Genomic DNA, 15,379 nt, shown 5'->3' on the forward strand with positions numbered 1-15,379 from the left:
ACAACAAACCTCAATTGTTCACGTTCGTGGCGTCAACACGTTCACAAGTCTGTCACTGACCGGCACAGTGCAGTGTCAACGTCCGCACACCAAACAACGGCGAGCGGAATGACGGCTCAGAAGCGTGGGTTGTAGTCGTTCCTTCCGACGACGGTCGCGTGATTCTCATTGGACGTGCGATCACGCGGAGCCCATGTGAAAACATGTCAAGGCAGGCCCAGCAAACGAGACACGAACGCACTTGGATAAGTAGGTCAGCAGCGCACATTCAGGCACAGACACAATGTACAAGTGTCAGAAAGGACGGCCTCTGCGGCAAGGTGAGTGGCGGGTACGAATAAGCAAAACAACCGGAGAACAAAAGTACATAGGCGGAGTAAGCAGACGAATGGGGGAATTATCATAAGATCAAGTTAGATTCAACAGTGCGGATGTGTGCGTTTACGGTAGTCTGAACTATGCTATTGGTCAGGTTAGGTCCATTTAAATGGACGATATTCGAGCACAAACATACAGTAACTCGACGAACATTTCTATTTGCAACTGTCGTTCCTCGCAGACGACTACCTCTCGTGTACTCTCGTTTTATCGCATTCCTCGCCAAACCGGAGTGGTGGTTGTCCTTATTATCAAGTGCCATGCGACCATACTACCAATTGGGTATTATAGGTACACGACTAGGTTTTCAGGACGTATCAGTTGACACTAACCCGACATTCTAAACGTGCAACACTGCATTCCAGTAGTATGAATTTTTTCGTAGAGAATATGCTAAAAACGGAAATTAAGACCTTTATCGATACTTTGTTATGCAGAGAACTGGCTGCATAGGATCGCGACGTGGATTTCACACCGGTAAGTAGGATCGTGTTTCACGTTTTCGGTGTGCAGCCGAAATGGAGCTCCGGGATGAGTACATCCGTTTGGAAACGTTGTTTGTTACTTACTCAGTTCTCACACTCAATTCAACGGTTAGTTTGAATCGGATACGGGTAGTGGTGAATGACCACATCCCAGATTGGAGTCCCTTCGAGGCGAAGCCATTGAAAGATTCACAACAGCCTATCTTGTCAACTATGGCTGCGTTTTTTATTTCCCCTGAAGGCAAGCCTGCATGAAAGGCTATATGCCCCTTCTCTGTTCTCTGTCTTAGGATGATTGCTTGAGGTAGATAAGTCTGGCATGTGGTCACTGCAGCCGTCCTATACTGGTTCGTATGCCGTTAACTTCCATTTTTTCTTTAAAAAATGCCCACCATACATGCGTGAGTTATCTGTTGGTTTTGCCAAAAACCCAGCTAGCCCATGAGCTGTCTCTTTCACTTTACTGGTTCTCCTTGCAACTCACACAGCTTCGCCCGTATTGAAGCTTTCACACACCTTTTGTTCTCCGTCCAGCTTTAAATTTTAACCAATTTTTCCTGCACGCTGAACACCATTACGCGTGCTTGCATGCCAATGGTTTTTTGTGGCATCATCGATCGTGCTGGAACTGTTTGTCATCGATAGCCATCCTACCAGAGTACCCTGTCTCAGATTCACGCGATTTTTCTGCCATATCGTACCTGCCGCCTTCGTCACACACTTCCGTATTCCTCCGTCCAACCGCGCGCGTATGTATGACCTGTCTGGTTTTCATCTCGTGACAACCGACCATCACTGTTCGTAGTTTGCTTGTCTAAAATTATCGACATGTCTAACCAATGGATTTGTGAATCACATACGCTTGAATGTAGCGGCACACTGTTGTTATTGTTGTTTATCGAGATTTCGCCTGCTGAGCCGTCCGACCAGGCGTATCTTTACGGAATCGAATTGACAAGCAAAACAACATACCCACATGATGGATCATGGTATCTTCTGGCGGACGGCCTACCAAACAGGGTAGTGGAACAGTCAGTGCACTCTGACGTGAAATGTTGATGGCCAGAACAGTGGCGTTTGGTTTATGGCGTCTGCTGAATGCTGCCAATGGGTATCTTCATTCGGTACCAAATGTATGTCTTTCCCCATGTAGCCAATGGCGTTTTGCCATTCGACTGAACTGAACGACATGTGACATGACTTGTTTCGAAATATGGGTAGCTCCGGCGAGTTTATTGGTTGTTGATCAGGTGGATGTTGATCTGTCAACCACCCAACTGCACACTGATGATGTCTCCTCGTATGGTGACGAGACATTGACAAGTCAATTTCCGAGCTCGGCGAACAGATCAATAGCCACCTGATCAGCACCCAACGACATGACTTACTTTTCTGGCTTAGGATTCCATATTCGCAATTTTTCTGTTCGTACTTACTGACTACACTGACGTAGTGGATCATTTGAATTTTACAGTGATGAGTCCATGAGTGGATTCCCCAACGCCATGATTGGATTTCAGCTTACCTGTGCCGAATGGATTAATATGTAAAGTGAAAGCTAATCTCTTGTTTGCTGTATTGATTACCAGTCAGGTCAGGTGACCTCCTGGTCACCTGTCGACTCGTATTTCAGGCTGAGGTTGACAAAGTTCGAAAACATGCTCTACACCATGTTTTTGTGGTCCAGTTAAGTGAGACGGCACTGTGTGTACGACCACAGCGGATAGAATATGAAGCGTTTACCTTACCAACGGTTATATTGGATGACCGCTGTTCGAGTAACTGCATGAGGTGATTCGTTTTTCCCATTAGAATAAATGGTAAAGAAGGAAAGAAAAAGAACGTATCTGTTTGTTCTACCGAAGCTTCTTTTAGTGGCCAACTACTCCTAAAAGAGAGTAGCCCTTGTCAATTCGAATGAATGGTCCTTCCTGAGGGGTACCGTTAGGCGTCCGCTTGTAGGATGTGATATAATGGAGCTTTTCAGACATAAAGTCAGCCTGCAATTCAGACCTAATCTGAATTTGAACTTTTTCCTTTTAGTGCAGTCGTCAGGGTTGAGTCTAGTTCGGTGTGACAACCGTGTATATATTTGTGGTGTGTCACAGTATATTACAGCTGATAATAGGGGGTGAAGGGGAATGGTGGGCGCAGGAAACATACAAAAACGAAAAATACTGGGCCAGTGATTAGGACGAAGGGAGTAAACACAACATCGCCACTAGTTGCATGGCATTATCTTATCAGTGGGTGTCTCAAGTTATCGATGTAGTTGGTCGCTCTCGACAACCCCGACGTAAAAGCCAACGCACACAGTGAAGCCAAGACCCATTGCTGCTTTTACGCTTCATCTCACCTTGTAATGTTTTCCAGTCGGAACCGGATTCAGGGAACCGGGTGCGATGAGGCAATCGATCACCTGACATACTGATCACACGATCGAGACAAGATAGTTGGTGCAGCTGAATCAACCCATCAGTTAAACAAAAACCATTCGTCTTCAGCACTGCAAACCCGGTCTTTTGTCGACAAGCTGATACCACTCCGAACCCTGGTGGGTTCGACGCATGGTCAGCTTTGACGGTGCGCTCACACATCCGTGCAGTGGTGCTTTGCACTTCGAAAGTGCACCTTTCATGGGAAATTGCATAGCGACATTACATTAGATTATTCAATAAGTTTTGCATCCGAGATAAGTAGTGTGATATCGTCCGCACACTTGAGAACCTCAAAATATTTCCCAGAAAGGAATCCCACATCTGAAGCAGTAGACACCGAACTTTTTTTTATCATTACTCCCTCCATGAATTCGAAATAGAAAGATGACAGGGTGGTCCTGACCAATGACCGACGAACTCTACAAAATACCGATCACGCGTCTGCGAATTTCGGAGTATATCAGCTGGAGAAGTTTGGTGGAAATATTCCAAGAGCCTTTAAAAGTGAGAAGTTGCCACAAAGCAACGCGATTAACTGCGTCAGACGCTGATTTTAAACCTTCCGTAGTTGTGATGGTGTCTGACAAGTTATCGCAAGCTAACGATATGGCCAGTGCCTCCACGACCCAGACGGAAACCTGCTTGGTTTCGAGGAATTTGACACTCTAAGTACTGGTAGCAAGTTAGAATCAGTGGTGTCTAGGCTAGTACACCGATGATGTCCACATTTCGACCTCGTAACTTCGTAAGGAAGGGAACGGTAATAGATATTTACCATCCTTCCGGTACCCTTCGTCTTTCCGATGACCCTATGTGAGTTCTATCAGAAAAAGCCCTTCTCTGCGCTTAATTAACGCAGGGGGTAATGATAACCGGGTGCTTTGTTTCTCGTCGAAAGTCAAATTTCGGTCCTGACTTCACTCTCCGTTGTGAAGCTGGTGAACGGTCTTTCTTGAAAACGAGTAGCAACGTGGGTACAAAGTGGATGATGGTGTGATTCACATGTTCCGAAAGGAGCGTCTTGAACATAAGATGGCCATTTATAGATGGTCGGTTGGCTACGGTTGGAAGGGCGTTATGTCACACAGTGTTCACGTTTGTACCGAGAGTTTTTGCTTCCGGCAAGTGAATGATCAACACACGGCTGTATGAATGCATTACCACTGTCGGCTCTGGGAGCATCTGCACAATGCTTGCAACATCTCATTAGAACTGACAGAAAACATATGCTGTGATATGTTAACATTTCTTTTGCTCTCTTCAATTGCGGACCTAAAACACGCAAGTTATATCATGAAAGAGTAGAAACAAAGTTGAACAGACACTGGTCGTTTATCTAACTTGCATGTGTGGCGTCTGTGATTGAAAAGAGTAAAAGGAGTGTTAACATACAGCATGTTTGTCGACTCCTCCCGCGTCCGAATCGCCAGCCAGAATCGTGACATTAGTGCACTTTTTATGTCCTAAAAAGTCTGGAAAGTTTTGTGTAAAAGACATCGCTGGTAGCGCCGCAGCTTCAGTTTGTTGGGGTATATGCAGAGTTAATGGTCAGTTTTGGGTCGTTCGTTTAGAATTTTGGAAGATCCGTCAATCGGGCTGCACAACTGTTCGCTTAATTCCGATCCAGTAGACTATCTTCAGCTCTCATACTCAGAGCAATACTCACGACATTGGAATAGCCGCGTGGCACTTGTATACCAACCGACACATGAGCTGCCATGAACTGTTTTGAGATGCATTACTGTGGCAGTTTCTCGTATTTACTTTTCGGCGACGCAGCACGTCGATTTTTAATGTGGAAAGGCTATGAGAATAAGTTTGTTGACCTGACAGAATGCGGACATTAAACGCCGCTACCTTAAACACTGTAGCGCATGCCTAGTTCTTATTTTCGTGTTTGTGATTTCTAGTGAGTTGCGAACGGGTGAGGTTGTTCTGTCCGGGAGAACAACTAGAGTAAATAAAGAGAACTAGCCTATGCCCCCCGTTGTATGAACGGTTCTCATTTCCTAGTTGCTCAGGCTGATGTCCCACCTTGAGTTGCCAATTCAAAAGTATAACCCATGCTTCAATAGCTTTGCTTCGCTGCAGGTTGCTGACCTAGTTCGAGGGCGCAGAGAGAAAAGCACGATCGTGCACCTCCTAAATCTATTGTGCACAACAGATGATTTTTAAACAGCACCAGACTTTTTCATAAAGGAAACAACTTAAAATGTTTCAGACAGCTCTCGACCGGCTTCGACCTTGTTGAGGCTAATCAGACTCTATTTTCAAAAGCATTCCGACCATATTGATTGATGCACTGGCAATTCAACCGCTGGTCATTCAGTGTCCGTTTTTCAGAGTCTGTTTCTCGCCATCCATCCTTTCGAAGAAGGAAAGCGTCATCGCCGCTTCCATAATTAATGAAATGCCAGTTTTCTGGAAGAAACACCCCACTCTCTTTTCACAATACGATGCTACTTTGTTCCTGAGCGCCTGCTTATACGATTACTCATGGTATAGGGGCCTGCTGCTCTCTGCCCATCTGTCCCCCTAGGTTTTTTCTGACACTGCTGCACCTCGAGGAACGAAGTTCCAGCGAGCGTCATCCCTGAGTCATTGAAACAGGATTACCAATTTCTCTAACTCTAGTGACGAGCTGTTGCAAACAGTTGACCACCGACACCGTCCAACACTGCGCTCCTAAGCATGCAGTTCGGGTGTTCGATATGAACATTTTCCTGTCTCCTACTAGACCCTTTCATTCCCACTTATTTGACCGGCGGTTGACTACATGTGACTGCGTTATCGACCCAGTCAAATTTCCATGTAGTAACTATCTTGAGAGTGCCTGCTTATGTTCTTTTCTTGAACAAACAACAACACCTACGTGGCTGTGAACTGTTGTTATTCCAACGAACACGTTTGGAACGTTCGATTCATTATACAGCGCTGCACAAACGGTAAACGATCTAGCATTCGAACCAGCTGATTTTCTAATCTCACCGTGCCAGATACACAGGATGGAGATGTTACCATATCTGTATATTGGCATCAATTTCTGGTTTCCGTGCTGTTGCACACACACACGTACATGATGACGATTGCAACATTTATTTCGCATTAACCATTCCCTGTTTCTTCTAACCCAGCTGGCTCCCTGGGATTCTTTCTGCAATTGTGTTTTCTTCTTGGTTACCTTTGTTTCACCAACTATCTTTTTCGACCACAACAGTGGATTTTAACCGTCTTTCTCGGCAGTCGGTTGGCGAACACAGGAACCACAAAGTTCGTGAAATGCCCTGTTAGGAATCTTACAGTGTCCTGGTGAAAGGTTGACAATGACGTGGTGGGAATTTAACATGTCCTAAAGGAGAGTCTAGTTTTTTGTTTAAAAATTAGATCGTTGCACATGCCTTAGAACATCTTGAGTCTACCAAGAAACATTGAGATTCTGTTCGGGTCATATTATTTGAATGAGACATCTTAAAAACTGCTGGTACCTCTTGATATGAAAAAGACAGTACACTAACGAGTAGATGCTCGTTTCAATACATGGCAGTTGCCACCAAAACATCAATTCCTTCTGTTAATCTCGAACGCTACCCGACTCAAATTCCCGGTTTGCACACACATATTCTGTTTGAACATGACAGTATGTCAAAATATTGGTTACCTGGATGCGGCTACTGGTTGCTGTTCTGTTCACCTGGCTTAGAATTTGGATTGCGAACGCCTCATCTGCGAGCACCAGGCGTCGAAACGTTTGCGAGCTCAGTAGACTGGTCAACAATACATTCGGACTTATCCTGCCCAGTTCGCTTCCCAAACTCTTCCATTTTTCACACAAAGTACCACTCGTTTGTGGTCAGTTCTCGGCGCTGTTATTTTCAACTTCCTCTTTTTCAACGCATTTCTTCTTATGTGAAGCAGAGAGCGTAGATGAGCGAGGGAGTAAACAACATGTAACGCCAGCAACAGGTGGGCAACACTAATTGACCATTTTTCCAGTGTTTGTTTTTCTTTACTATCCAGCATATGGCTGTCAGGATCAAAACAGAATCCCAAATCTAAAGCAGTGATGCCAATCATTAGAATTCGAACTGTTTTAGTGTTTGGATTCACACAGTGAATATCCATTAACCAGCACAGTTGAACTCTCACCAAATCAGCTTAATTGACATGTGAATTTCGCGATTCGCCAACCCAGCTGCTGAATCCACACAAAGAGTAGAAGGAATCCATGCCTGGTTGGAAGATCGACAAACGGTTATTTGGGCCCAATCCACTTTTGAACGCAGGGCTTTCTCCTCGTGTATCTATCCTAACAGAACAAAATGATTGCACAGTCTTTGTCAACTGACCAACAACATGGTAGCGGACCAGCCTCTTCAATCGGTCCTTGTTGTAATGACACTATCTGTTATTTAAGGATAAGTGACAGCAACCGAGAGTAATAGAATAAGAAATGAACAAGTCAGTGGCTTTTTAGCAACCGGAACAGCAGACGTGTATCCCACTATGGTACATGGTGAGAAAAACAGTTTCCGGTGAATATCGGGTGTTAAATAAACCATGCTTGCTACAGAACGCGTGTCACCTTTTCACATACCTAGCGCTGATTGTTGAATCGAGAAATCGGATGTTTGCGTGGCGCTGCCAACGAGCAATGTAAGGCGATCATTTTCGGTGATGGATGGCGATGATACTTCTTGATAAAACTAAGTCTGTTCGCTCGTCATTTCGTACGCCCGGCCTCACAATTATGGTTATTCGGTACAGTGATGATTGCTTATTATTGGAACATGTGCACTATTCTTCTGAAGATGCACATTGATCATTCACCTCTGGTGTACACGCTGCTACGAGGTTTCGGACGCCTATCTAGCCGGAACGATGAGAGCAAGTTTCGGAGCCTGTAGGTCAAAAGACCAACACGATTTGTCTCGCGTGGCAAGGTGGTGGAAGGTGATCGAATGAAGTTACCTTTCGATTCCCTGTAGAATTGTGCGAGCCAGGGTCACATGCATGTGTGATTCTGGTGGACAGAGTACATAAGCCGATTGTGTCCGTTTTCTGAATTACATTTCAAAGCACGTTAGTTTCATCGATCAGTTTGTTTCATGCATGACTATGTGCGGGTTGTTGTGAGAAGAGCTAAGGTTGCTAAGTTAAGTGATAAACGCCAATAATAATGGGATAGCAGGAATTGCGTGGGGTAATTTTAAGCAAGGACCCATAAGCGACGGCATCCGTTTTTTCCAATATGGTCTGTTTCAGTTTTTTTCAGCCACAGACATCAAGGTGCAAGGCTGCGAATTTTGCTAAATGAACCCTTGTAATCAGACTGCGCTGTTAATACTTCTGCCGGTGGCAAGTAGCACGGCAAGAGATGGCATTAATTGTCAATAAAGTTTTCGCACTGTCTGCAAACCGGCATTAGTTAAACACGAGTTTGGTTACTAACTTCACAGTTAGCCTTGTATTTTGTTGGGGTTTCCTCTAGGTTGTTAGCCGTTACCTCGCTCTCGGGAACAAATTAATTCATCATTAATACTAAACCAGTCCGATTTAATCAGGTTCACATAAATTATGCGTGTAGAACTTGGGTTGCATTGCATTGGGCGAACTGAACGTAATTTGATCATAGTCACTTGGCTATCTAACTTGCAACATTTACAATTGTGCTGAAAATTCGGAACACCGATAGCCTTTGCCCCAACACACACACAGCGTATGCTACATTAATCCGATCACTAATCCATAGGTGCGAAATACTACTTACTCGAAATATAGGCAAAACTAGGCGCAAGCAAACAGCCATGCAACAATCTGGAACAACGAGTAATCAAAGATGTCTCACTCTCCCTCTTATGTTATTCTGCCTTAGTTTCACACGTATTGGTGTAGTGAAAGGAAATCCCTTTGTGACGTGTGATAACAATACACAAACTAAAAATGCCACTATCAGCTCACTGTGATCTACTAGTTCTCGACTAAACTTTTCAGTCTCTGAAGTGTTCTGAACACACAATCGACCAACCGAAGTTAGCGTTTGGCGTCGAGCACCACATATGACATTCACTGGTCAAGAATTGGTGTATTTCCAAGTGACAACCTACATTGCCCATTAAACAGTAACTGTACCTACCACATCTGGCATACGCTGAGCTGTAGCGGTATGTCTCAAGCTGCGATTTGAACCCTATTACAACCCTTTCAGGTAGTCCGCCGAACTTCACTCTCCATTCTTTGCTTCTTCCGCTGCTGCTTATTCTGGAAGACGTCTCGTCACCGCACGGCCACCGCTGTTCCACTGTTTTTTGTAGCTTTTTCAGGTAGTCCGCCGAACTTCACTCCCCATGGTGATGCTATATTTTGAGAACCATTCTTTGTTCTTCCGCTGCTGCTTATTCTGGAAGACGTCTCGTCACCGCACGGCCACCGCTGTTCCACTGTTTTTTGTAGCTTGTAGTTGCTTCGCCCCATCGATCGCTCTCAGACGCGAGTATCACGCATAACCATTTACGCTCAGCTGAAAACAGCACCAGATGAAATAAACTTACAGAATTAGCACGATGCCATAAGCTCAGAGACATTTGGCGAAGAACACTATTGATACTTCCTTCTTCGAACAATCGATCACGTGATAACCGTTCTTGGTGTTCTTGGTCTCTCCTGAGAACTAATCTTTCGTGAAAAGGAACCAACGGAAGCCAAACCGGAAAGGATCGAATAAAAACTCATTTGGGGGGGGGAGAATTCAGTATCACTTTGAACGCTCTACTTATCACTTTGAAATTTGGGTAGTTTATACTGTACTTTACTACAAGATACAAAACAATTTGCTCTCCGATGCAAGCAGTCGAGGTTCGTTTATCCATCGATTCAGCTGGGTATCAACCAACCTTGTACCGTGGCATCGAAAGCTCACGGTATTTTTTTGGCGTTCATAAAGGATTCGTGCAGGCTCTATCCGCCCCGGGGACCACAGTTTGTAGCTAATCGTGAATGAGATCAGAGAGAACAGTAGACTAAGTGCAGCCGTTGCTTGGATTGTTGCTGCCTAATCTCTTTGCTTCATATGACCTAAGGGATTCCCGATTGGTTCTCATTACCCAAAAAAAACTCTGCTGAACTTGCGATCCAACTACAGACGGCTGGTCAAGCATACTGCATGACTTTTCGTCCCTTTGGAACGGAACTTTAAACGGAAATGCCGCAAAGTTCCCGATTGGTTCTCATTACCCAGAAAAACTCTGCTGAACTTGCGATCCAAATACAGACGCCTGGCCAAGCATGCTGCATGACTTTTTGTCCCTTTGGAACGGAACTTTAAACGGAAATGCCGCAAAATAGTCTGGGGCCTAATCTGAGTATTGATTTCTTCAGGCAGTTCCCCTCGACCAGGGAGAAGGCCACGGAGGATGTATTTGTGATCGCTTCTAATTATTTTACGCTCTGTATAATGCTCAGTTTGCTACCTTCTTGTACTTCATTCCTGTGCTTTTCACACCTTCCCTCCACCTCTAGGAACGAGATCTAAAGCAGTACCTTCACGATTGTCATGGAATTATGCATCCAGATAATGTACAATTGTTCCTGTACCAACTTCTACGTGGACTAGACTTTTGTCACAAACGGCGAATCCTGCATCGAGATTTGAAGCCGCAGAATCTACTCATCACCGATCGTGGAGATCTCAAACTAGCAGACTTCGGCCTGGCTCGTGCCAAGTCGATCCCAATAAAAACGTATTCAAACGAAGTAGTCACTTTATGGTAAGCCTACCCGTTTTCTGGTCCACCGACGCGTAAACAATAAGTGTTCCGATTTACTTTTTCCACACCCACTCATCCTTATTCCCACATTTAGTCTTGTTACATTCGTACGCTCCCGTCATTTGAGAAACCTGGTATAATTTTTGGAGTTGGGATCTGTCAATCTTGGAACCAACTTAAAAATCCTCTCGGCACAGTCACTGCTTGCTTGGCAAACTTAGAAGACTAGCCTACTTCCCTAATGTTTGTTTCCCATTTGTGGTGGTCACTAATCGAACATCTTTTCGTTCAGATGCGATGTGCAGTTTACTTTTCCATAATGAAAAAGGAATTTTTTTTAGTGGTGAAGCAAGTCCATGAAGAGCCAAGGAGCACTGTGCAGCCGGTTCATCCTTATTCGGCAACATCATCTCACGAAACTCCAAGGAGTCTCCAATCCGCGACTTCCTGTCTAATAGTTTGGACATTTAAGCGTTCGGCAACGAGCGGCTGTCCAGCAGAGTGACCAGCTCGTAGTTAGACACAACACACAAAGATGCAAACGGTTATCACTGACCATTTCCAAAAATAATCGCTGAACACAATGACCCTCAGTGGGGAGCGCTCGGTGATGAGTCTGAAACGATTTATTATGAAAGCCTGTATCTTTTACAGAGGGATCATTGTACAGATTACCAAGGATTGTCATAACAATAACAACAAGATCATGCGTTCGCATGATAGCTCTCACCAAAAAAACACGGAAAAATCACCTATTCTCTCGTTACGATGTGGCATTACTCACTGATTGAGAAGCCTCAGGTGGACTCTATCGGATCCCGGGTGTACGGTGAGTAGCTCCATTTGCAGGCATCACTATAGACGAACTATCACAAGTTCTTCCTGTTCACTGTCCTCGAGGTAGAATCACAATAAGAGGAGCCGTTTCTAAGGTACGGTCCTCTTCTCTAGGATGACCCTCGAAAGATGGCCTACTCTCACAACAATACCATAAATCACTAACGGTCAGCAAGCCCCTTCTCAGGCGAAACGAGACACACTCCGCTGCGGTAGTATCTTTCGAGGTACCCCTGCATCTGACTTCCATTCACATTTCGATCACTGTTAACTCGCCATATTCCAATCCATGGCTGTTTTATCCGGGTTTTTTTTGTTTTTTGCAGGTATAGACCCCCGGACATACTACTCGGATCCACAGAATACTCGACCCACATTGATATGTGGGGTGTCGGATGTATTTTCTACGAAATGGCCACTGGTTGGCCTCTGTTCCCCGGTTCCACCGTAGAGGAAGAGCTGACGTTGATTTTCAAACGCTTGGGTTAGTTGTCCCAATGGTTTTGTTTTTGTATGACTGTATGTTGGAATTGGCAAGCGAAAGTTGCCTTGGATGTGATCTGTGCAACTAGCTTAAAACTACCGGGTTTTCATTGTTGTCGCAATTCATCCGTGGACATCCTCTAAATGTACTGTGTGACCAAGCTGTTTCGCATAGAATTTCAAGTAGTAATTCTGGCTAACTTTCCCTTTTGAGCCCGTGGAAAAGTACCAGTGTGCTAATGACCTGTTGGTTTGCACTTCCTGCATGGGTCCACACCAGAGTTTATCCGAAACCCCAAGTTACTGCAGCAAAGGCGTGAGAGCAGCGTCACAGCAGACAATCTGGCGCAGGTTGGTGTATGTGTGTGCATGGAGAAAGGCTGAGTTCGGGGCTTTAGCGTTGGCTTTCAAAGTTAACTGGTCAGTCAAATGGCTACCGGAACGATGCGCTTACTGTCGTTTTTCGCGCTGCAAGTCTCAGTAATTTTACCCAACACCCTACATTTTCAGCACCTCTTTCTTTAGAGACATGACTTTCTTCTACTCTACTTCTGCCACTGACCTCCGCTTGTCCAACTCTGCAATGAGAAGTGTACAATTCAGAGGGCGAAATAGGCTTGATTCTGTATAAGCATCGTGCTCGTAGAATACATCTCGAATACCGATTGCTAACCTCAAAACGTCACCACGATTCACGCTTGTGCAAAGTAAAGCGTTCCAACAGATAGGCGAAATTTCAGCTGCAACACTCTTTCGGTGCCTAACTGCCATGCCACCCGAAGGCCGCACGAGGGCTGGGATACTGCCAGATTGGTCAAGCCTAGACAGGACGAGTCGAGAGGCAGAGGTTGGGTCCGAGTCACGGACTTTCCGGTCAGTAAATTCGCCCTCTAACCACTTGGGTCATCTCGCCCCTCTAGGCGAAATTTATGTAGGAGCTAATTTTAACAACTCTTTAAAAGCCGCACCTTAAACTGCTCGAGCTCAGACTAATCTGAAGAAGGGCGTCTCTTGCAGCCAGAAATCCTTGTGCCACTAGACAAAGGTATGGCCATTTATACATAGTCCCTATCTGCGACGTCAACCAGTATCCACTGTGACTCGGCCTAGGGAATGCCCTTATGACATACTGAAGATAATGGTAATGATAACAACAATAATAGCAGTCTGTCTTTTTGTCCGCAGGATGTGTGACTGAATGTCAATTCAAGACTATTAACATTATTTTTATTTCCACAACTATTATTATTGTCTGAACCCTGATCCCTCCTTTGTCTGTCACCAATAAGCGTACTTTTTACGTCTTCCTGTAGCTGGTATCCAAAATTCAACAACTAAATCCAATCAAAATGAGAGAATGAGGTGTGCTTACTGTTTCTTTAGATAACAGAGATTCTCAGCGTTTGATGTGCCAACAACGAAAAAACAAGAGGGCTTCCAACTCTCTGTTACAATGTGTTCTCTAACGACAGAATGCGACTCTCAACCGTCTGAGGTTTTTCAACTTTTCAGGCACTAGCATCACGTATTCATCCGTCCACTTGTCCGGGAATTAGACCTGCGCTAACTAACACTCCCCCCCACCGGGGATCATGTTCAACTCAACCATGCGTGCAATCAGATTATAAATGGTCGCAGTGACACCAGTATTTTTGCTCTCTACCAGTGTTTGTCTGACTGCTTGTATTCCGTTTTAGTTGACGAGAATTCCACAAATCTTTAGTTCTCTTGCTTCCTCGCGTGTTCAGAGATTTCCTTCGGGTTTTCTGCCTACTTTTCCCACTTCCCTATCACTCAGTTGGAAAGGTGATCAACTCTAACCGGACAGCGGATTTCTCTCAGAAAGAAATTCGATCTCATGGGGGCGGTTTGACAAAACGATGGATGATTCACTGATTATTGAGAGTTTGAGAGTGAATGACTGTTTTGATCGTGTTAATCACAAACAAACAACGCTGGTAGAATTCTCAGAGGGTTTCCAAGTTCACGTTTATTTATCCAGGTGTCGTAGCGGCTCAGCTTCGAGTTGTGTCTGAGATATCACAACATCTAATCCACCCCATCCAGTGTGTTTTGAGCTCAAATCTATGAGAACGTGAAATTCCAGCCAGTTAGTGCTATGAATGGATTTGCAAGTCATCTGGAAATCATATTAATTGCATAAGTCCAACTGCCGCTTGCCCTGTTGCTAAATGGTATTAGTCCACGAAAGACAACAGAAAAGTGTGGATACGAACTAATGTCGAAATTCATCACCTCATGCTAGACTATCCCAGCTATCAAACTACGGTTGTTACGAGTTGTATGGTCTGAAAAATCAAACTGAGCTTCTCAGCGATAACGCATGTACTCAATCACATTGTGTCGGTACTCTCACCGCTGACTAATTGTTGCAGTCCGTCAGAAATCTAGCAATAAATCAATGAATATATAGGACTGTCCACTCAAAACTCCTCTGGATTTCTTGTCTGCATCAATTTGACGTGTATAACACGATAAGTTACCATTTCACATATTTCAAGGATGATCATAGACTAAATGAGCTTTTACGGACACATCTTCTCTGTGAGCCCCAACTCGCAACACTGGACAATGCGCTGCTTTTCATCGATTTTTAGAAAGTATCCTTTATAATGCAACTAGATTGGTTTGCAATCTTTATTCCTTTGTTCATCCAGTACCTTACTTCTACGCGTGACAAGATGGGTACGTTAGGACTTTGTGTTGAGCAATGAATGACAACGTGGTGAACCTTACTGACTCAATCTTGGATGAAGGGATACGATATGGTACAAGCACGAACTAAGCGTCCGATGCTAATTTATCTGGTCCGCTATATTGCTCCCAGATGATCCTCGAAGCTTTTTGCCTTGGGGTTTTGGGTTTTTGTAACACAGAATTCCGGGCCGCGTCAAAGCTCTTGGTCGGTTTTCGTCCATTCTTGATTGCCACCACCTTACAAAATCGCCTTTTTCCGTTCTGATGGAACGAACGC

General features: G+C 44.6%; 1 protein-coding gene across 1 annotated transcript in view; it reads left to right on the forward strand.

Moving 5' to 3' along the window:
* T265_02137 (hypothetical protein) overlaps window positions 1-15,379 on the forward strand; it is a gene marked incomplete at both ends in the record, with an annotated part of 82,919 nt that overhangs the window by 54,582 nt on the left and 12,958 nt on the right. The window contains 2 exons of the mRNA XM_009166311.1: window positions 10,817-11,064; window positions 12,228-12,385. Coding sequence (XP_009164575.1) covers window positions 10,817-11,064; window positions 12,228-12,385 — 406 coding nt within the window. The remainder of the gene's footprint in view (window positions 1-10,816; window positions 11,065-12,227; window positions 12,386-15,379) is intronic.

The sequence above is a fragment of the Opisthorchis viverrini genome (assembly GCF_000715545.1).
Source record: "Opisthorchis viverrini unplaced genomic scaffold opera_v5_25, whole genome shotgun sequence".
Classification (NCBI taxonomy): Eukaryota; Metazoa; Platyhelminthes; class Trematoda; order Opisthorchiida; family Opisthorchiidae; genus Opisthorchis; species Opisthorchis viverrini.